We start from the raw sequence: 22,141 nt of genomic DNA on the forward strand, positions 1-22,141 counted from the left end.
GGTCAAATTGAGCATAATTTGATCATCAAAATGAGTAATGAGGGTAATGGATTTTAACCCTCTCAATAAAAGAGGAACATACAAATCCATACTGATAATAAATATATAAATAATACAGAGCAGAGAGGCAGACTCTTCTTTATGGTAGATAAATGTGGAGGGTGTAGTGGAATCCGAAGACTGTCATTTTATAATTGTCATGGTATAGATTGGTTCAGGTAAGAATCATCAAAGGGTTCTCAATCCAGGGAATAAGTTTGATAGGAATAGAATATTTATATAGTTTTATCTTCCCATAGATTGTTTGTTATGTGCAAGAGGGAAATAGGTCTATACAGCAGAGAAATTGGATGATGCTTTGATCAGGTGATGAAAATAAATATCAGTAAGTGAGTAGATGGACATCAAATGCCTTTGCATATGATGACCCTAAGAAGGATGCAGAACTACTTATATAGCGTTTTGTCTGGGAATTTAAATGTGAGGAAACATAAGACACATGTAAATTGTGGAATATTCTATAGAATAACTGGTTCATATTCTTCAAAATGTCAATGTCATGATAGGCAAAGGCCAAGAAACCTTAGATTAAAGGAGACTGAAAAGATGGATAGCCAAATATGACATGTGAACCTGTAAAGATGTTGTACTGGAGAATGGGAAATAAACCTCTAAAGAAAATTATTGGGATAATTGACAAAAATGGAATATGGCCTGTGCTTTAAAGTATTGTATAAATGATATGTTTTCTGAATTTGATAGCTGTACTTTGCTTATATAAGAAAATATTCTTCACTCCATGAGGGGAGAGGAAGAGAGAATGAGAAACTGTGAGAAAATGTTAAAAGTTTAAAAATAAAAATTTCTCTAAATGGTTGCAGACATTGGTATACCTGCTGAAGACACTCTTTTTATTTTCTTTTAAGGCACATGTGAATTTTAAATTGTGCAAGAGTAGTATAGTAGGTCAAGGAAGATCTATATCCCGTAGTGTGGGCAAGCAGAAGAAGAGAGCAGCTGCAGCTTAAAGGATTGTGGTGTCCCTGGCGTGGCCATTAAAGATGGAAGGGGAGAAGAGGAGGGGAGGAACTGGGAGTGGTGGTGAGGTTTCTGTATCTAGCTGGGATTCGTAGTCCCTGGCTTTTTCTTCTTTGCCACGGTGCTCCTTTGCCAGCAGTGAGGTAAGTGTTTCTCTGCTAAGGCTGGGCTAGTAGCGAGACTGTTGACCTGGGATTTCTAAACCCAGGGTCCCTTCCTGGTCAAGGCTGGTCCTTGGCCCCTGAGACTAGGTGCTGTGGGAAAACAAAGGGTGGGCTTTAGCTTCGAGTCTGCAGCAGCAGGATACAACTGTAAACGTGCTGTTACGGAGTCACATGGACTTGGATTGAGTCTTGGCTCCAATTTGAGAAGATTGTATATGAATCTGATTGAGAAGATAATATATGAATGAGTAAAAAAAAAAAAAAAACAACTGTTGTGTTATAGTAGAAAAGTTCCTGGCTGTTGGAACTGAGATTTTGGAGGGCCCACTCTTATCCTTGGACATCAGTCTCTTTGCTGAAGGGGGTAGGGTTTATAATACAAGATGATTTCTAAGGAAACATGAAAATTACAGTATTCTACTCTTTGTTAAGCAGCTTGATTAAATTTTGGTGAAAAATTAGGTTTAGATTAAAACAGGTCCTGGAGTAGTATTGACTCAGCACTCTTTCTTCCTCTTCTGTTCATTGATAAAATATTTATAGAAAAAGTAAGAAATCAAGTGAGAGTATCTCTGGAACCTAAGGAGAAAATTTCAAGCTATATATACATAAATGTATATGTGTGTGTGTATACACTCTATATAAAATTAGACACTATATTACTATATATTGTAACATGTTACTAGTATATATTTCATGTTTATTTGCTTTTTATAAGGTATAACCTTAGATACCAATTTGACATTCAGTTATTGAAAATTATTAATACCTACTGTTTTTCATCTAATTTTTTCTCTTGATTTCTGCTGTATATGCAGTAAAAGTATAAATACATTTCAGGGGACATAAATATGTGAAATAGCAGACACAATAAATTACTCATTTCTGATCATAAATATTATGTATAACATGTTATACCATGCTTAGAGATACATTTGTCAGAAGTAATAATAAGTCATTTTCCTCAAATATTTGCAAATATATAGTATTCTAGCCTTGTGTGGTACATATAGCATATATAATTTCAACTTTTTGGTTATAAAAAGTTGCTTTTACTTAGAAATTGTCATGTACCAAAGGTTGCATAGCTAGTTTAGTGACACTTGGGTCTAGGACCCGTGTTTTCTCACTTCACTTGTAATAGACCGACTTCTCAGTCAAATAACGCCTCGAAATTCCAAGCAAGTTATGAACAAAGAACAACTGGAAATTGTACAAGATGCTAAAGTAGAAGGAACATTTCAGTAATGTTTAAAGTTCATGCTTGCTATCTTTCAGACTCTTAATTTTCTTTTAATTTTAAAAGTGGCCATTAGTTTTTGTGGTAATTTTTTTCTTTATCACAATAATGTTAATTTTATAAAAAATGAAAATAATCTTTAAAAAGTGTCAGCAGGTTATTTATTAGTTTCCTTAACATGAGTATACAATGCCTCTCTTATACCGTACCTACAGAATTTAAAAGAAATGATACTAGAATTATATACTTTATGCCCACAGCAATATATTGTGGACATTTGCTGTAAAATGTTCAACCTTTTTAATGGCTGTGGTATTTTATTATATAAACAGGTCATTCCTGTATGCTTGCATATATCTTCCCTCCACGTTTTCACTACTTTGATTGCATTGGGATGAACATCCATATATGTAAATATTTTTTCTCTTTGTCTTACTATTTCCTTAGAATAAATTCTTAAAAGTAGAATGGTTTTTTCAAGGGAGGCTGAAAGTCTGATTTCTTTTTGAAAATTTTCTTTTAATGTTGGCCAACTTGTTTAAAGCCTTATGTCTTGAGGATCGTTTTGGACTATTCATTTGCAACAATAATAATTAATCTTCCTTGGGGCTTTCACTCTCCCTGTTCATTTTACATTTTATCCTTAGGTGAGCACATTGTTTCCCACATGACTCCCCAAAGTGTATTTTTTGCTCTAAGGTCTGAGTCTTATATCTAGCTTCCTTTTTGGCATTTTCAATATATGATACATGACTGTCTCAAGTTTATTATATCCAAAATTGAATTTTTACATTCCCTTCTTTTTAACAAAGTAATGAGTCATTAGAGATTTTCTCTTGATAGATACCTGTTTATTTATTAAAAATGTTCAGTTGTTGATTGTACATAGTTACTTTTATTACAAAGTTTATTTTAGTAACTTCTGGAAAAAATTAATAAATAATTGATTTACCAGAATCACCAAAATGGGATGTTATGATGAAGTCAAAAGTTGGTATCAAGAAAGGCCAGGTTTAAAAAGTAAAGATTACCTTCTGTTTCAAGTCCATGCTCTTAAAATATTTATTTACTTAAGCAACAAATTTCTTTAAAATAGTAAATTGATTTTAAAAGACTGAACATGTAAAATCAGTGTTAGTATGAATTGGTCTGAATCTGAGTGCCAGAGTCCATAAAATCTCTTAAATTAGGATGGCACAGCCCATACGGGGAATTTTTAAAAAATCTTTAAAAACATTGTTACTGAGGTTTATTTGGTTTAAAGTATTATATAATTTAAAAAAATAAAAATAAAGTATTATATAATTTTCATGTGTACAGTACAATGATTGACAGTTTTTAAAGATTATATTCCAAGTTACCTATGGGGAATCTTTTTAAGAATGTAGTTCCTCATTTTAACAAAAATGACTTAGGCTGGCATAAATCCTTTTGGGGAGGTCACCATTACTCTTACCATAGTTTGGCCTCAGGCTAAACTACAGGGAGGTACCTAGCCCCACCCGTCAACAGAAAATTGGGTTCAAGATTGACTGAGCGTGGCCCTGCCCAGCAGAGCAAGTCCCAGCTTCCCACAGCCAGTCCCTCCCATCAGGAAGTTTACACAAGCCTCTTATCCTCGGAGGGCAGACAGAATGGAAACCACAATCACAGAAAACTAACCAGATTGATCACTGGCTTTGTGTAACTCAGTGAAATATGAGCCAGACCGTGTAGGGTCACTGAAGATGGTCAGGTCATGGTAAAGAGTTCTGACCAAATGTGGTACATTGGAGGATGGAATCACAACAACTTCAGCATTCTTGCCTTGAGAACGCCATGAGCAGTATAAAAAGCCAAAAAGATACAGTGATATTGAATGATGAACCCCCTGTGTCGGTAGGTGTCCAATATGGTACTGGAGAAGAGTGGAGAAGTAGCTCCAGAAGGAACGAAGAGGCTGAGCCAAAGCGAAAGCAGTGCCCAGTTGTGGATGTGACTGGTGGTGGAAGTAAACTCCAGTGCTGTAAAGAACAGTATTGCATAGGAACCTATAATGTTAGATTTGTGGCTCAAGTTAAATTGGAAGTGGACAGACAGGAGATGGCAAGAGTGAACGTAACACAGTATTTACCATTTTAACTATTCATAAGTTTTCAGTCCAATGGCATTGCTAAGCAGTGATCACCACAGTCCATCTCCAGAATTCTATCATCATCCGGTACTGACACTGTATCTATTAAACACTAACACCTCATTCATTCTTCTGTTCCTTATCCCTTCCATCTCTGGCAACTACCATTTTATTTTCTGTCTCTGAATTTGACTACTCTGGGAATATCATGTAAGTGGAATTACACAGTATTTGTCTGTCTGCAGCTGGCTTATTTCACTTAGCGTAATATTTTCAAGGTTCATCCTTGTTGTAGTATGTGATAGATTCCTGTGTGTGTCTGTGTGTGTGTGTGTATATACAGACACCACATTAAGCTGCTTTGTTCATCTTCCAGTGGACATTTCGGTTGTTTCTATCTTTTGACTATTGTGAATAATGCTCCTGTGAACATTGGTGTACAGATACATTATTCAAATCTTTGCTTTCAATTCTGTTGTGTATATACCTCAAAGTAGGATTGCTGGATCAGTAGTGATTCTATATTAAATTTTTTAGTAAGAGCCATTCAGTTTTTCATAGCAACTGTACCATTTCAGATTCCCCAAAACAATGCATAAGGGTTCCTGTTTTTCCACATCTACCTTAACACTGGTTTTTTGTTTGTGTGATAAAATAGCTATCCAAATGGGTGCGAAGTGTTATCTCGTGATATACATTTGCCAAAAGATCAGTGATGTTGAGCATCTTTTCATGTGCTTATTGGCCATTTGTGTATCTTTTTTAAACAACTGTCTACTCAAGTCCTTTTCTTGTTTTAAAAATGGGCTCTTTTTTTGTGTGTTTTAAAGATTCTTTATATATTCTAGATATTAATCTCATATCAGATATGTAATATAAAATTATTTCCTCCCATTCTGTGGGTTGCTGTTTTTGTTCTGTTGATAGCATCCACTGATACTTTTTGACATTTGACCATGCATGCATGGATTTATTTATGGGTTTTTTGTTTCTTTGGTGTGTATGTCCTTATGCCAGTACTGTACTGTCTTGATTATTGTACCTTTGTGGAAAATTTGATGTTAGCCAGTAAGACTTCCAGTCTCTTCCTTTTCATATTGTTTTGGCTGTTTCTTGATATTACATACGAATTTTTGGAATGTTTTTCCTATTTCTGCAAAAAAATCATTGGGGTTTTGATAGAGGTTGCATTGAATTTGTAGATCACTTTGGGTATTATTGGTGTGTTAACAAAATTAAGTCTTTCAGTCTGTGAATGTGTTTTTTTTTTTTTTTATCGTGTCTGTTTTCTTTGTTTTATCAGTCTTTTTTAGTTTTCAGTGTGTACTTCCTTGACTAAGTTTATTCCTGAATATTTTATTCTTTTTGATGCTATGTGCATGGAATGATTTTTATTTCAAACTGTTTAGTGTTAGTGTATAGAAATGCAGCTGTTTTTTGTGTCTTGATTTGTATTCTACTTTTTTGATGAATTTATTGAGCAAGGTTTTTTGTGTAATCTTTTGGGAACTCTACATATATGATCATGTCATCTTCAAACAGATAATTAGGCTTTCTCCTTTCCAGTTTGGATGCTTTTTATTTGTTTTCCTTGATGTTTTGCTCTGGCTGGAACTTCTACTACATTATTGAATAGAAGTAGCAAAATTTGTTATCTTTGTCCTCTTCCTGAACTTAGAGGAAAAGCTTTCAGCCCTACACCGTTGAGTATGGTGTAAGCTGTTGGAGCTTTCTCTTATATATTTTTATTATGTTGAGGTAGTTTCTTTCTATTCCTAGTAGGATTCTTTTTTTAATCATAAAATGATAGTGTGTTTTGTCAAATCCTTTTTCTGCATCAATTGAGATGATTATGTTATTTTTCCGCTTCATTTTTTTAATGTGGCATATCACATTGATTAATTTTAGTATGTTGAACTATTCTTGAGTTCTAGCAATAGATCCCACTTTGTCTTGGTGTTCAGTCCTTTTACTATGCTGCTGAATTTAGTTTGCTGGCATTTTGTTCAGGGTTTTTGCATCAGTGTTCATAGGGATATGGATCTATACTTTCCTTTAGTGTCTTTGGTTTATTATCAGGCAAAGCTGACCTTAGGAAATGTTTCTTCCTCTTCCGTTTTCAGGAAGAGTCTAAGAAGGATTGGTGTTGGTTCTTCTTTAAATCTTTGGTAGAATCCACCAGTGAAGCCATCAGGTTGAGTACTTTTCTTTATTAGGAGATTTTTGATTACTTACTTGGCCTTCTTACTAGTTGTAGGGCTATTCAGCTTTTCTTTCTTCTATTTAGGTTTTGTGTTTCTAGGAATTTGTGGATTTTATCTAGTTTATTCCATCTGTTGGTATACTTTTGTTATAGTAGTCTGCTACTGTCATATTTATTTCTGGTAAGTAATATTGTCTCTTTCATTTCTGATATTTTATTTGAGTCTTCTTTCAAAACCCATCTAGCTAAAGGTTTGTCCCTTTTTGTAACCTTTTTTCCAAACCAATTTTTGGTTTTATTGATTTTTTTTTTTTACTCTTCTTTTTCTATTCACTCTGTTCTGATGTTTACTATTTCTTTTCTTCTATTAGCCTTGAGTTTTCTTTTCAGAACAATTTGGGGGCACATTACCTTAATTACTTTAGCTTTATAAGTGAATCAGTGGTCCCTGACCTTCTTGACACCACAGACTGGTTTTGTGGAAGACAGTTTTTCCACAGACCAGGGGGTGGGAGTTGGTTTTGGGATTATTCAGTTTCATTGCATTTACTGTGTACTTTATTTCTTTTATCGTTACATTTTGATATGAAATGAAGTAATTATACAAATCACCATAATGCGGAAGCAGTGGGAGCCCTGAGCTTGGTTTCTTGCAACTGGACAGTCCTTTCCTGGGGTGATGGTGTATTCAGTCTCCAGAATCTCGTTTTGGTTGCTGTCACTGCAGAAAACCCCGCTTCACAAAGAGAGGATGTTGGAAATGGAAGCAGGCTTTTCAGTACTTCTGTGGCTATCTCAGGATATGCTGCCTTGACTTTAATCCCGAACATATGGAGATCTGAAGTTACCTCAAACATACTTTAAAGGCCACCATCATTTGCCGCATCAAGCAGTTGATACTCTTCTGGCATAGACAAAGTAGATTCATCTGGCTTATTCACAAATGGGTCTTGGATCCGTTCCTTCCCAGTTCAGAGGTCTTTTGTGGTTGGGAAGTAATGAATGCTCTGACTCTTGAAAGCTGACACAGGTGATCATGCACTAGCTGGGAGAAAGAAGACCCTGACTCAGTCTCTTTCAAAATCTCTGCTAATATTTGAAATATGTCAAAAACCCCAATGTTCACTCATTGACCCATAATTCTAGTTTGACTTCGAACACAGCCATTTTTTCTGCTGACTTGAACAGTCTTCTTTCTCCCCTGAAGTGACAGATTGAGTTCATTGAGCAGGTTTAATATGTCACATGAGTAAGCAAGGTTTGCAACCCATTCTGTATCACTGAAATGTTTTGCTAGTGGTGACTATTTTTCCAAAAGAAATCTCTGGAGCAGCTCTCATAACTCGAGAACTCTAGCCAGTAATCTACCTTTAGAAAGCTATCTGTGTATAAGAGAAGACATATGTGTTCTGTATTCATCTCCTCACACCGTTACATGAACAGATGTAAGTTAAGGCCATGTACTTTAATGTGATTGATAATTTTAATCACATTCTACAAAACGCTGTTAAGTTCAGGTGGCATTTTTTGGCTAGCCAGCATTTCTTTATGGATGACATAGTGTGTAGACTCACATTTGAAAGCAACCTCTGACCTGACTAGTGAAACCATAAAGCCATCCAGTCATGGCAGCTGCTCCATCCATATAAATACCGATAAAAATGACCAGTTCTGTTTTCCTGATATGTACTCAAAGACTTGCACCTGTGGTGTTGGTTGGCAACGAAAGTGCACATAATATATCCCATGCACATGCTCCTGAACAATGTATTGCATGAAAACAAGCATTATTGTCTTGCTGTCAACAACCTCAGTTGAGTACTACGTGACTCATTAACCCTCCCTGACAACTGTGCCTCAGTATTCTTTGCTGTTTCATCGGTTTGTCTAGTTTTGGTGCTAGTCAAAAAAGAACACATTTCACCTTTTGTACTGCAGCCTCTGCTGAAAGTTCACAATGGATATCCTTATCAGCAGGCAGGATCAACTCTTCACCAATAGTAAGGGGCTTCTTAGCTTTAGCAATGAGATTAAACCATTAAGAATGACGCTCTTAATGCAGACACATTTGAAGAAGTGGTGGCCTTTGATGATTGTTCCTGTTCTTTGTGTTCACAGTTTTTTCTTTTGAAAAATTCTAAAGACTTGCCTTAATGCAGGGTGCTTGGTTTCCAGGAGGCGGAGCAATTTGGAATGTTTCATGGCTTTGTTATGTAGCCAGTTGCCACATACTATGCAAAGCAGGCTTGGAGAATGTGAATCACCTGTTGCAATGAAACCATAATTTAAATAGGACTCTTGGTATTTCCTTTTAAATGCGGTTTTCATTTTGTTAACAGTCCATCTTAGAATCTCCTGCTGTCTCATCACTGGATCTTTCCCCCTTTGCAAAGAGGCTTTCCAGTGAGTTTTTTTTTTAGTCATTTTGGCTAGGATTAGCTTGTGGGCTTACCAAAACTATGACTGAGACAAGTGTGCAGTGCAGGAAAGAGATACAGATGGAAGAGGTAAATAAAATAATGGGCAGGCCACGTGCAGAGTAAAATAATATCGGATTCTGCCTTAAAGCCTGGCCCCAGATGCAGCTGTACAATGGAAGTGCATCAACTCACTTGCCACGATATAGCCTGCCACCAGGTGCAGCTTGATTGTCACTTGTCACTCACTGATTGGGTTTTGATATGAATCTGCAAGAAGTTGATTTATTATGACTCTGCAGTCAAACCTCTCTGCTAATAATCTGTATTTGCAGTCCCTCCACAGTGCCTCAGCTCCACCTCAGATCATCAGGCTTTAGATTCTCATAAGGAGTGCACAGCCTAAATCCCTTGTATGCACAGTTCACAGTAGGGTTTGCTCTCCTATAAGAAGCTAATGCTGCTTCTTATCTGACAGGAGGCAGAGCTCAGGTGGTAATGTGAGCAGTAAAGAGTGGTCATGAATACAGATGAAGCTTCACTGGCTTCTCTCCACTCACCTCCTGTTGTGCGGCCCAGTTCTTAACAGGCCACAGACTAGTAGCAGTCTGTGACCTGGGGGTCGGGGACCACTGTGGAGCTTTATCCTTCAAAGTAGCCTTCACTATTCTTATAACTTTGTATTTCCAAGTGAATTTTAGATTAATATTGTCAATTTCTGCATATGGTAAAAGAAACCTGCTGGTATTTTGACTGGGATTGAGTGGAGTCTTAATTTGGGGAGAATTGACATCTTTACAGAATTGGAACTTCTGACAATCAGCAAACATTAATTTATCATTTAATGTATTTTAAATGTTTCTCAGGATCAAGAAGTTTTGTTTGTTTTCTGTGTTTTGTTTTAGGTAAGTGAAATAATAGCATTTTTTATTTTTTTGCCACTGGGAACTCTTCAGTATGGAAGAAAAAAATGACATTGAAGGAAAGAAAAGAAGAATTGTTTGAGCCAAGATTTTAAAAAGAAGGAAGGCAGAGTATATGAGATAGATTCTGGTGGGTTGATAGTTGTGATAGCAGGAATTTGAAGAGCTTCTCTTCTGATTGCGCTTTTTTTGTTGTTCCTGTCAGTAGAGTAGGTAGCAAAGTCATCACCTGAAAGTGAAGGTTAAGGATGAGTGTTGTAGATGTGAGGAGATATAATATGGTATTAAATAATCAGCTAGGAAATTGGGAAATAGAAGATTGCTAGGCAGTATGAAGGGAATATTTAAGGTTTGAGGTTCATGATCATGAATTTAGTCAGAGTAATTATAATTAGCATGGTCGGTTGTTTTTCAGCCATATTCAGCTACATGGGAGTAAGCCATCCTTGGCAGGGGTGGGTTTTTCCCCAGGAAATATGGGCATAGGAGGGACAGTCGGAGCCAAAGGAGTAAGAATGTATGAAAATTAAACTGGGTAAGGAGCTATATCCACATAAAGTGGGTGAGGGAGAGTGAAATGTGATAAGCTTAATAAATTGTAGGACCTAGTGGGATCAAAAGATTGTTGGAATTAGGTTATTCGAGTGTGTGAGCTGGACATAACAGCAGGTAGTGTTAGAGTTGTACATGCCAATTTAATTTCATGTTAATACATAATTTACTGTACTGTCACATTTTTATTGTTTGTATCAATCTTCATGTGATAAGTGTATGTATAGGACAGTCTACGTTTCCTTATGTAAGACTTCTGGGGACCAGATAGGTTTTGGATTGCTTCCTTTTTTCCTCTATTACTCTTTTCAGAAGTTTATCAATTATTACTAGTTTTTCAAATAACTAACTTTTGGCTTTGTCACTCTCTGTTGTATGTTTATTTTCTGTTTTGTTACTTTTTGCTCTTATCTTTCAGTTCAGTTCAGTTCAGTTCAGTCGCTCAGTCGTGTCCGACTCTTGGCGACCCCATGAATCGCACCACGCCAGGCCTCCCTGTTCATCACCAAATCCCGGAGTTTACCCAAACTCATGTCCATCAAGTCTGTGATGCCATCCAGCCATCTCATCCTCTGTCATCCCCTTCTCCTCCTGCCCCCAATCCCTCCCAGCATCAGGGTCTTTTCCAATGAGTCAACTCTTTGCATGAGGTAGCCAAAGTATTGGAGTTTCAGCTTCAGCATCAGTCTTTCCAGTGAACACCCAGTACTGATCTCCTTTAGAATGGACTGGTTGGATCTCCTTGCAGTCCAAGGGACTCTCAAGAGTCTTCTCTAATACCACAGTTCAAAAGCATCAATTCTTCGGTGCTCAGCTTTCTTCACAGTCCAACTCTCACATCAATACATGACCACTGGAAAAACCATAGCCTTGACTAGACGGACCTTAGTTGGCAAAGTAATGTCTCTGCTTTTGAATATGCTATCTAGGTTGGTCATAACTTTCCTTCCAAGGAGTAAGCGTCTTTTAATTTTATGGCTGCAGTCACCATCTGCAGTGATTTTGGAGCCCCCAAAATAAAGTCTGACACTGTTTCCACTGTTTCCCCACCATGAGGTGATGGGACCAGATGCTTTAAGCCAACTTTTTCACTCTTCTCTTTCACTTTCAAAAGGCCCTTTAGTTCCTCTTCACTTTCTGCCATAAGGGTGGTGTCATCTGCATGTCTGAGGTTATTGATATTTCTCCCGGCAATCTTGATTCCAGCTTGTGCTTCTTCCAGCCCAGCGTTTCTCATGATGTACTCTGCATATAAGTTAAATAAGCAGGATGATAATATACAGCCTTGATGTACTCCTTTTCCTATTTGGAACCAGTCTGTTGTTCCATGTCCAGTTCTAACTGTTGCTTCCTGACTTGCATATAGGTTTCTCAAGAGGCAGGTCAGGTGGTCTGGTATGCCCATCTCTTTTAGAATTTTCCACAGTTTATTGTGATCGACACAGTCAAAGGCTTTGGCATAGTCAATAAAGCAGAAGTAGATGTTTTTCTGGAACTCTCTTGCTTTTTTGATGATCCAGCTCTTACCTTTACTTTATCATTTATTCTGTTTTGGAGTTCAGTTTTTTTTTTTTTTTTTGTACCTCTTTCAGATTGTTACTTAGAACAGTGGTTTTTGGCCTTTCTACTGAATATGTATTTTAAAGCTAAAAATTTTCTTCTTAAGAACAGTTTCAGCTGTGTCCTACACATTTTTATAGTAAGTGTTTTAAAAACATTCCATTAAAAATTTGTTTTAGCTCTCCCTATGATTTTTCCTTTTACTCATGGGCTGTTCAGAGGTTTATTGTTTAATGTTCACGTATATAAGGATTTTCTTATATTGTTATTAATTCATGTCTTAATTTGTCTGAGATTACAGACATGCCTATCCTTTGAAATTTGTTAACACCTAGTTTTGCTCCAGTTTGTGGTCACTTTTGGTAAATGTTTTTTATGCATTTACCAAGAATGTTATTTTCTGCACTTGTTGGGTGTAGTTTCTATATGTCACGTTGTTTGTGGTAAAGTGCAAGTCTTTTCCAGTGTCTTATGGTATGCTTGTTCTTGTTTTGGCATGCTTGTTCCTTTAGTTACTGAGAAAGCTGTGTTAAAATGCACTTGTTAGAATTGTGGACTTCGTGTAGTTCTATTCATGTTGACTTTATATAACATACCCTTGCTTATTAGTTTATTTAGGAAAAAATGGTTTTTACATCTATAAAATTTAATGCAATATTTTAACAAATTAGTCTATGAGGAAGGTCACAAATTACTCTCCAAATGAAATTTCTTAAATATTAGAAGCACTTGTAGACATTTTGAAGCATCTGCTGAGTGTCACCAAAAGGAGAAGGTGATGACAGAGGATGAGATGGTTGGATAGCATCACCAAGTCAATGGACATGAGTTTGAGCCAACTCCAGGAGATAGTGAAGGATAGGGAAGCCTGGTGTGCTGTGGTCCATGGGGTCACAGAGTCAGATACGACTTAGCAACTGAACAACAAAACAAAAAGGATTGTGCATCTCTAATTGCTGGAGAGATAAGAATACCAGACCACCTGACCTGCCTCTTGAGAAGTCTGTGTGCATATCAGGAAGCAGCAGTTAGAACTGGACATGGAAAAACAGACTTATTCCAAATAGGAAAAGGAGTACGTCAAGGCTGTATATTGTCACCCTGCTTATTTAACTTCGATGCAGAGTACATCATGAGAAATGCTGGGCTGGAAGAAGCACAAGCTGGAATCAAGATTGCTGGGAGAAATATCAATAACCTCAGATATGCAGATGATACCACCCTTATGGCAGAAAGTGAAGAGGAACTAAAAAGCCTCTTGATGAAAGTGAAAGAGGAGAGTGAAAAAGTTGGCTGCATTGCAGGCAGATGCTTTACCATATGAGCTACTAGGGAAGCCCAAAAGATTTGAAGTTTAAATGAGAAGTGATTAGGTAGTATTAGTTAATATGTTATATGATTTCTCGTGTTTAACGTGGAAAAAAACAAACTTCTGATAAGGATTTTGCAAAGAATATCTGCATTTCAGAAAAAGATACCTCACTTTTGGTGTTACTGAACGTGAAAGTGAAGTCGCTCAGTCGTGTCCGACTCTTTGCAACCCCATGGACTGTAGCCTACTAGGCTCCTCTGTCCATGGGATTTTCCAGCCAACAGTACTGGAGTGGATTGCCATTTCTTTCTCCAGGGGATCTTCCCTACCCAGGGATCGAACCTGGGTCTCCCACATTGTAGACAGACACTTTACCGTCTGAGCCACCAGGGAAGTTTGGTATTATTAGGTACATTCAAATTTGGAATTGTGGTGCCTTCCTGGTAAATTGAACAATTATTATAATGAAGTATTCCACTATATTTTTACCCATGTATCTATATATATCTTTCTCATGGATTAAAGTTTTCTGTGATATAGCCCCACAAGCTTTTTTATGGTTTGTGTCATACAAAATATATCTTTATGCTTATTCTTTCCATAATCCCATATTTTAGACATATTCTCTAAAATCACCTTATAATTAGGTGTTTTAAAATCTAATCTGGATTATTTATTGATCTTTTCCCCCCTCTGTTATTAATAGCTTTATTAGCTATACAGTTAGCCCTTCATATCCACGGACTTTGTATCTGTGGATTCAATAAACTATGGATTGAAAATATCCCAGAAAAAATTCCAGAAAAATTCTCAGAGCAAAACTTGAATTTACGACATGCAAGAAACTGTTTAATAGCATTTATACATTTATCTGGTATTATAAGTAAAATAAGAATGACTTAAAGTATATGAGAGAATGTGTGGTTTTTATCTGCAAATGCTATGCCATTGAAGTCACTCAGTCATGTCCAACTCTTTGTGACCCCATGGACTTAGCCTACCAGGCTCCTCAGTCCATGGGATTTTCCAGGCAAGAATTCTGGAGTAGGTTGCCATTTCCTTCTCCAGGGGATCTTCCTGACCCAGGGATCCAACCCAGGACAAGGGACTTTAGCATCCTCAAATAAAATGGACTGGAATGGGTGAATTTAACTCAGATGACCATTATATCTACTGCTGTGGGCAGGAATCCCTTAGAAGAAATGGAGTAGCCTTCATGGGCAACCAGAGTCCAAAATGCAGTACTTGGATACAATCTCAAAAACGACAGAATGATCTCTGTTCCTTTCCAAGGCAAACCATTAATCCAAGGCAAACAGTAATCCAAGCCTATGCCCAAACCATTAATGCTGAAGAAGCTGAAGTTGAATGGTTCTATGAAGACCTACAAGACCTTTTAGAACTAACACCCAAAAGAGAGGTCCTTTTCATTATAGGGGACTGGAATGTAAAAGTAGGAAGTCAAGAAACACCTGGGGTGACGGGCAAATTTGGCCTTGGAATACAGAATGAAGCAGGGCAAAGGCTAATAGAGTTTGCCAAGAGAACACACTGGTCATAGCAAACACCCTCTTCCAACAACACAAGAGAAGACTCTACACATGGACATCACCAGATGGTCAACACCAAAATCAAACTGATTATATTCTTTGCAGCCAAAGATGGAGAAGCTCTATACAGTCAGCAAAAACAAGACCAGGAGCTGACTGGTTCAGATCATGAACTCTTTATTGCCAATTCAGACTTAAATTGAAGAAAGTAGGGAAACCCACTAGACCATTCAGGTATGACCTAAATCAAATCCCTTATGATTATACAGTGGAAGTGAGAAATAGATTTAAGGGACTAGATCTGATAGATAGAGTGCCTGATGAACTATGGACGGAGGTTCGTGACATTTGTACAGGAGAGCAAGACCATCCCCATGGAAAAGAAATGCAAAAAAGCAAAATGGCTGTCTGGAGAAGCCTTACAAATAGCTATGAAAAGAAGAGAAGCAAAAAGCAAGGAGAAAGGAAAGATATAAGCATCTGAATGCAGAGTTCCAAAGAATAGCAAGAAGAGATAAGAAAGCCTTCCTCAGCGATCAATGCAAAGAAATCGAGGAAAACAACAGAATGGGAAAGACTAGAGATCTCTTCAAGAAAATTAGAGATACCAAGGGAACATTTCATGCAAAGATGGGCTCGATAAGGGACAGAAATGGTATGGACCGAACAGAAGCAGAAGATATTAAGAAGAGGTGGCAAGAATACACAGAAGAACTATACAAAAAAGATCTTCATGACCAAGATAATCACGATGGTGTGATCACTCACCTAGAGCCAGACATTCTGGAATGTGAAGTCAAGTGGGCCTTAGAAAGCATCACACGAACAAAGCTATTGGAGGTGATGGCATTCCAGTTGAGCTATTCCAAATCCTGAAAGATGATGCTGTGAAAGTGGTGCACTCAATATGCCATCAAATTTAGAAAACTCAGCAGTGGCCACAGGACTGGAAAAGGTCAGTTTTCATTCCAATCCAAAAGAAAGGCAATGCCAGTGAATGCTCAAACTACCACACAATTGCGCTCATCTCACATGCTAGTAAAGTAATGCTCAAAATTCTCCAAGCCAGGCTTCAGCAATATGTGAACCATAAATTTCCAGGTGTTCAAGCTGGTTTTAGAAAAGGCAGAGGAACCAGAGATCAAATTGCCAACATCCGCTGGAACATCGAAAAAGCAAGAGAGTTCCAGAAAAACATCTACTTCTGCTTTATTGACTATGCCAAAGCCTTTGACTGTGTGGATCACAATAAAGTGTCGAAAATTCTGAAAGAGATGTGAATACCAGAGCACCTGACCTGCCTCTTGAGAAATCTGTATACAGGTCAGGAAGCAACAGTTAGAACTGGATATGGAACAACAGACTGGTTCCAAATAGGAAAAGGAGAATGTCAAGGCTGTATATTGTCACCCTGCTTCTTTAACTTCTGTACAGAGCACATCATGAGAAACGCTGGGCTGGAAGCAGCACAAGATGGAATCAAGATTGCTGGGAGAAATATCAATAACCTCAGATATGCAGATGACACCACCCTTAGGGCAGAAAGTGAAGAGGAACTAAAAAGCCTCTTGATGAAAGTGAAAGAGGAGAGTGAAAAAGTTGGCTTAAATCTCAGCATTCAGAAAATGAAGATCATGGCATCCGGTCCCATCACTTCATGGGAAATAGATGGGGAACAGTGGAAACAGTGTCAGACTTTATTTTGGGGGGCTCCAAAATCACTGCAGATAGTGACTGCAGCCATGAAATTAAAAGAGACTAACTCCTTGGAAGAAAAGTTATGACCAACCTAGATAGCATATTCAATAGCAGAGACATTATGTTGCCAACAAAGGTCCGTCTAGTCAAGACTGTGGTTTTTCCAGTGGTCATGTATGGATGTGCGAGTTGGACTTTGAAGAAAGCTGAGCGCCGAAGAATTGATGCTTTTGAACTGTGGTGTTGGAGAGTACTCTTGAGAGTCCCTTCGACTGCAAGGATATCCAACCAGTCCATCCTAAAGAAGATCAGTCCTGGGTGTTCTTTGGAAGGAATGATGCTAAAGCTGAAGCTCCAGTACTTTGGCCACCTCATGCGAAGAGTTGACTCATTGGAAAAGACTCTGATGCTGGGAGGGATTGGGGGCAGGAGGAGAAGGGGATGACAGAGGATGAGATGGCTGGATAGCATCTCTGACTCGATGGACGGGAGTTTGGGTGAACTCTGGGAGTTGGTGATGGACAGGACGGCCTGGCGTGCTGTGGTTCATGGGGTCACAAAGTGTCAGACACGAGTGAGCGACTGAACTGAGGTTCCTGGAACAGATACCAAGGAACAACTGTATATAGTCTAATTGACCTCCCGGTCATTATCCCAGAGATTACCATAAAAATCTTTCATGTACTGAAATTTGAAATAAATGAGAACCTTTTCCATTTCCTAGTCATTGAAAGGTTTTAGAACACTTTAGCTTATCAGTACTACCCCTCCAGATTATGTATTGTTATTGTTGTGCATTGTAATATTTTAGATTCCACAAAATGCTGTCATTATTCTGTTTAGTCAGTATTCATTTAGAGTTACAGATTTACCCTGTTCAATGTATTTCATTTTTTGGTGTATATCCAAGCTGCATCTGGAAGCCCTCTTTTCTTCCTACCTGAAGAAGTCTCTTTAGTGCTTCCTGGTGACAGATTCTCTGATTCTGTTTAACTAAACATGTGTCTATTTTGTCTTCATTTCTGAAGGGTATTTTTTCACATACAGAATTCTGTTTTGACATTTCCCCTTTTCCCAGCACTTTGAGGATATCATTTTGTTGTCCTCTGGCTTCCATTATTTATTCAAAGCCAGCTATATCTTACTGTTACTCTTAGAGTTAATATTCTTTAAATTATTCTGGCTGCTTTTTAGATCTGTTGTGGCTGTTTCTGTCTCTTTGTTTCTGTCCATCCCTCCACCTTCCCCCTTTACTTTGATTTGCCTAAGTGTGGTTTTCTTTCTGTTTGTTATGCTTGGGAGTTTAGATCTTGAGTCTGGCTTGATGTCATTGTTCAGTTTTGTTTTGTTTTTTTTTGAAGTTTTAAACTATCAGGCCCATAAGTATTTTTTCTCGCTCGTATGTGGTTACCTTCTTTCTGGATTCTAGTTACGTATTTTGGACCTTTTCTTCATGTGTCATATTTTTTCATACTTTTCTGTATTTCCCATTTTTGTGTCTTTTTGGGCCTCAGGGTAAGTATGTTCTTCTTTTCTGTTTTCTGGATCATTCTTTCTCCAGTTGTATCTAACCTAATTTTAAAGTCATCCATCAGTTTAATTTCTGTTTTTAAAATTGTATTTTTCAATTTTCTGTTTTCCATGTTTTTAGCATTGTTTAAAAGTGTTAAAAAAAAAAAACTCCTTTTAACACATTAAAGTAGCTTAGTTTATGACATTATTAACTGAGGGTTTTTTACAGAAACTAACCCCCCTGGTTGGTGATTTGTTATATATGAATACTGCAATGTCTCCAGTCAGTAGCATCCAGGTGACAAAAGATGTGTTAATATGTCTCTGGTCAATAGTGTATTAAAACTGTTTTCTGCTAGCACCATTTTCTGGATCTACTATGGGTCTATTTCTAGTACTATTTTAAAATCTTGGTTTTCAGTCAGATCTTGATTGGGTTTTTTTCTGTAGACTTTTATATGAATAATGATAAGATAATTTAAATTTGGGGTCTTTTTGCTGATAAGATTTACTTTTGCCAAAACCTTTTGGAAAGATTTTATTGGTATGCAGCTAGGCTAATGACACTAGGTGTAGCCTACATTACCTTAATATGGTCAGGTTGAAATGATTTGAAGCTATACTTCTTAAGTCTCATCCCACCTGTTTCATCTAGGTCTCAGAAGAATTTCTGTGCAAATTCTCACTGTCTTGAAAGTTCTTTGGGTTTTTTTTTTTTTAGTTCTTCGGTTTTAAACAGATTACTTTTTACTCTGCTTTTCTAGTGATTCTCAGGGACATACTGGTTTAAAGCAACCTACTGTACCATTGTCAAAAGCAAAATGCTCAGATATGTTTAGAATTTTACAGATCATACGGGTTAATCAGTGCATATACCTTATAGAATTTAACGTATTATCTCAGTGGTGAAATGTGTGAATATTTGTCTTGCTTGGTACAGTGCAAGTTTTCATAATGGGAATTGGGTGCACTGTCATCTGTTAGGGAACATGATTTGGAATAAGCCAACTTCTGTGGTTTATATTACAGTCTGTTAATAAACAGACATTCTACAGCACAACTACTTGTTTGATTGATTCGTACAAGTGACTAACCATCCTTCAGTTCCTCTTATATTTCTTGCTCTTTCTTAGCACAGAGTTTTTGCACATACTATTCACTGTCTGGTATAAACACCTGCATACTCAGGTTTGAGTATGAAGCAGTTCTCAGTGAAGCCTGCCCTGACCATGAATTTAGGTCAGATAAATGAGTTTTTATACGTACTCATTCGTAAGATAGTTTGACTAATGCCTGTTTGCCCCTACTAGACTCTGAACTGTGAGGTTAGAAATTCTGCCTTTTTTTCCTTGACTATTTTATCATAGGTACCTCATTCAGTGTTTCAAAGTACCTGTTTTGCATAGGTTATTAGTTATTAATAGATTATCAATTAATACATGTATAAATGAAATAGGATAAATAAGGGAAGAAATGTAAGAAATGCTGAGATAATAATGAATAAAAATTGAAGGCTCACCGCTTTTGAGCAAAAGCCAAATTTAATCAAACACTGGATTTGCACAGTACAGTTAAGTTCTATAGAGTTACATGTACAGTGTTAAAAAATACTTCAAAAGATTCCCCTGAAAATTTATTACTGTGTTTTAAGATTTGTCCCCCCATTACTTAAGTTTTAATAGCATTGTGTTTTTGACGAAACTATTGTTCAGAGCATGACAAACTATATCATTGCCAGTCATTCTACAATAGAGATAAGTAGGGGGAAAAATTGTTATTCTTGAAAGATTTACAATCTGAGAGGTAAATGATTTTGGAACTTATGTACAAAATAAGATGCTGTGGTTTATTCTACCAAGGGCTGTTGGCCTTTTATTTATCCAGGGTGATGACATTTGAACTGAATCTTGATTGATGAGAAAGAGTTAATTAAATGGCTAAAGGAATAGTTTCATTTAGGTACGTATTATTATGAAAGCATATAATGTCTTTGTGGATTGACAAATAGTAATTTTGTTAGTGGCTAGGGCAGTTTGCAGGAAGAATTTGTAAAAGCAGATTGGGGCTACACATGTAGATTTATGAGTTCATCCTTTGACATGGGAGCCATCAAAAGCCATTAAGGATATTTGCTGTTATTATATGCATTAAGAAAAAACTTAAAGGTTATAATTGTTACATTGTTTTAGCCAGAATTAAGGGCATGAAAAAGTTCAGATTTCAACTTGTTTACTTACTTTATGTAGTGAAAAAATTCGACTAATAATATAGTCAAAGGTAGGTTTAAAATTTGTATAACATTTGCATGATGTGCTACAGAACGTAAATTTTCTAATTTGTGTTTTCTTTCAGATCTTACAGAAAATTTTGGCTGTAGCCCTCAAACTAGAAGCTGAAGTAATAGAAGCTGTGTACCATGCATTAGGGTATTAAAGAAAATCAATTTTTGATTTAAATATTTGGACTATAAGGAAGGAAAGGTGACTGAAAATGGGGCGGAAGAAAATACAAATCACACGCATAATGGATGAAAGGAACCGACAGGTAAATGAAAATTTTAACTTATCTATTTTAATAGATGTAAATTTAAAAAAAGTTATAGAATAGAATGGTGTTTTAATTAAAGTCTAAATATTTTTATTTCTAGACTACATTAAAAAATTTAGTTACCAAAATTTCTGACTTTCCATCATATGCTTTAAAGTAACTTTTTTTATTATTATTATAGAAATCGTTTTGTTAATTATACAAACATAGATAAGCAACATAGGAAAGTAAAATCACTGCAATTCCACTGGTAGCATCCATTGTGTAGGTTTCAGTTCAGTTGCTTATTCGTGTAGGACTCTTCACAACCCTGTGGACCGCAGCACACTAGGCTTCCCTGTCTTGGAAATGAACAGAGATCATTCTGTTGTTTTTGAGATTGTACCCAGGTACTGCATTTTGGACTCTCTTGTTGACTATTAAGGCTACTCTATTTCTTCTAAGGGATTCTTGCCCACAGTAGTAGATAAAATGGTCATCTGAGTTAAATTCACCTTTTCTGGTCCATTTTAGTTCACTGATTCCTAAAATGTTGATGGTCACTCTTACCATCTCCTGTTTGACCATTTCCAATTTACCTTGATTTGTGGACCTAACATTCCAGGTTCCTATGCAGTATTGTTCTTAACAGCGTCAGACTTTACCTCCATCACCAGTCACATCCTCAGCTGGGCATTGTTTTTGCTTTGGCTTAGTCTCTTCATTCTTTCTGGAGTTATTTCTCCCCTCTTCTTCAGTAGCATATTGGACACCTACTGACCTGGGGAGTTCATTTTTCAGTATATCTTTTTGCCCTTTGATTCTGTGCTACATACGGTAGTCACATCCTTATGTGACTGCTGGAAAAACCATGACTTTGACTATATGGACCTTTGTAGGCAAAGTAATGTCTCTGCTTTTTAACAGTGTCTAGGTTTGTTACTGCTTTTCCTCCACGGATCAAGAGTTTTGAGTTACTAGAGTTTTTGAGCTCACAAGATGAATATCACACTTCATATCATTGGAACAGCATGCGTTCTTTGTGCAGCATTGTGTTTGTGAAATTCTTCACTGTTATTGTTGCATGGAGATACACTTAGTAAATTTTCATTGATATATAATATTCCATTGTGTGGATAGAACACAGTCTATGTGTGTGTATATACGTATATATATATATATACATTTTTCTCTTGTAAATAGCCTTTTGGGTTTTAGATCTACTGTTCATTTGGAACTTGGTTTTTATGTGGTTTGAGGTGTAGGGGTCAAAATTTGCCACTTTTCAGATGGATACTCTTTTGGCCCTGTGTGTTTTATTGCAAAAATCATC

General features: G+C 36.9%; 1 protein-coding gene across 7 annotated transcripts in view; it reads left to right on the forward strand.

The window, feature by feature from the left end:
• The window catches only part of MEF2A (myocyte enhancer factor 2A), a 185,575-nt gene that overhangs the window by 71,104 nt on the left and 92,330 nt on the right, over nucleotides 1–22,141 (forward strand). For 6 of the 7 annotated variants that reach the window (XM_040257015.1, XM_040257021.1, XM_040257018.1 and 3 more), the window contains exon 2: nucleotides 20,635–20,826. In XM_040257015.1, coding sequence (XP_040112949.1) covers nucleotides 20,773–20,826 — 54 coding nt within the window. In that variant the 5' untranslated portion in view covers nucleotides 20,635–20,772. Of the gene's footprint in view, nucleotides 1–20,035; nucleotides 20,242–20,634; nucleotides 20,827–22,141 lie in introns of those variants that run through there. The other variant, XM_040257016.1, reaches the window with a different exon arrangement.

Source organism: Oryx dammah, unplaced genomic scaffold (assembly GCF_014754425.2).
Source record: "Oryx dammah isolate SB20612 unplaced genomic scaffold, SCBI_Odam_1.1 HiC_scaffold_16, whole genome shotgun sequence".
NCBI classification, from domain to species: domain Eukaryota; kingdom Metazoa; phylum Chordata; class Mammalia; order Artiodactyla; family Bovidae; genus Oryx; species Oryx dammah.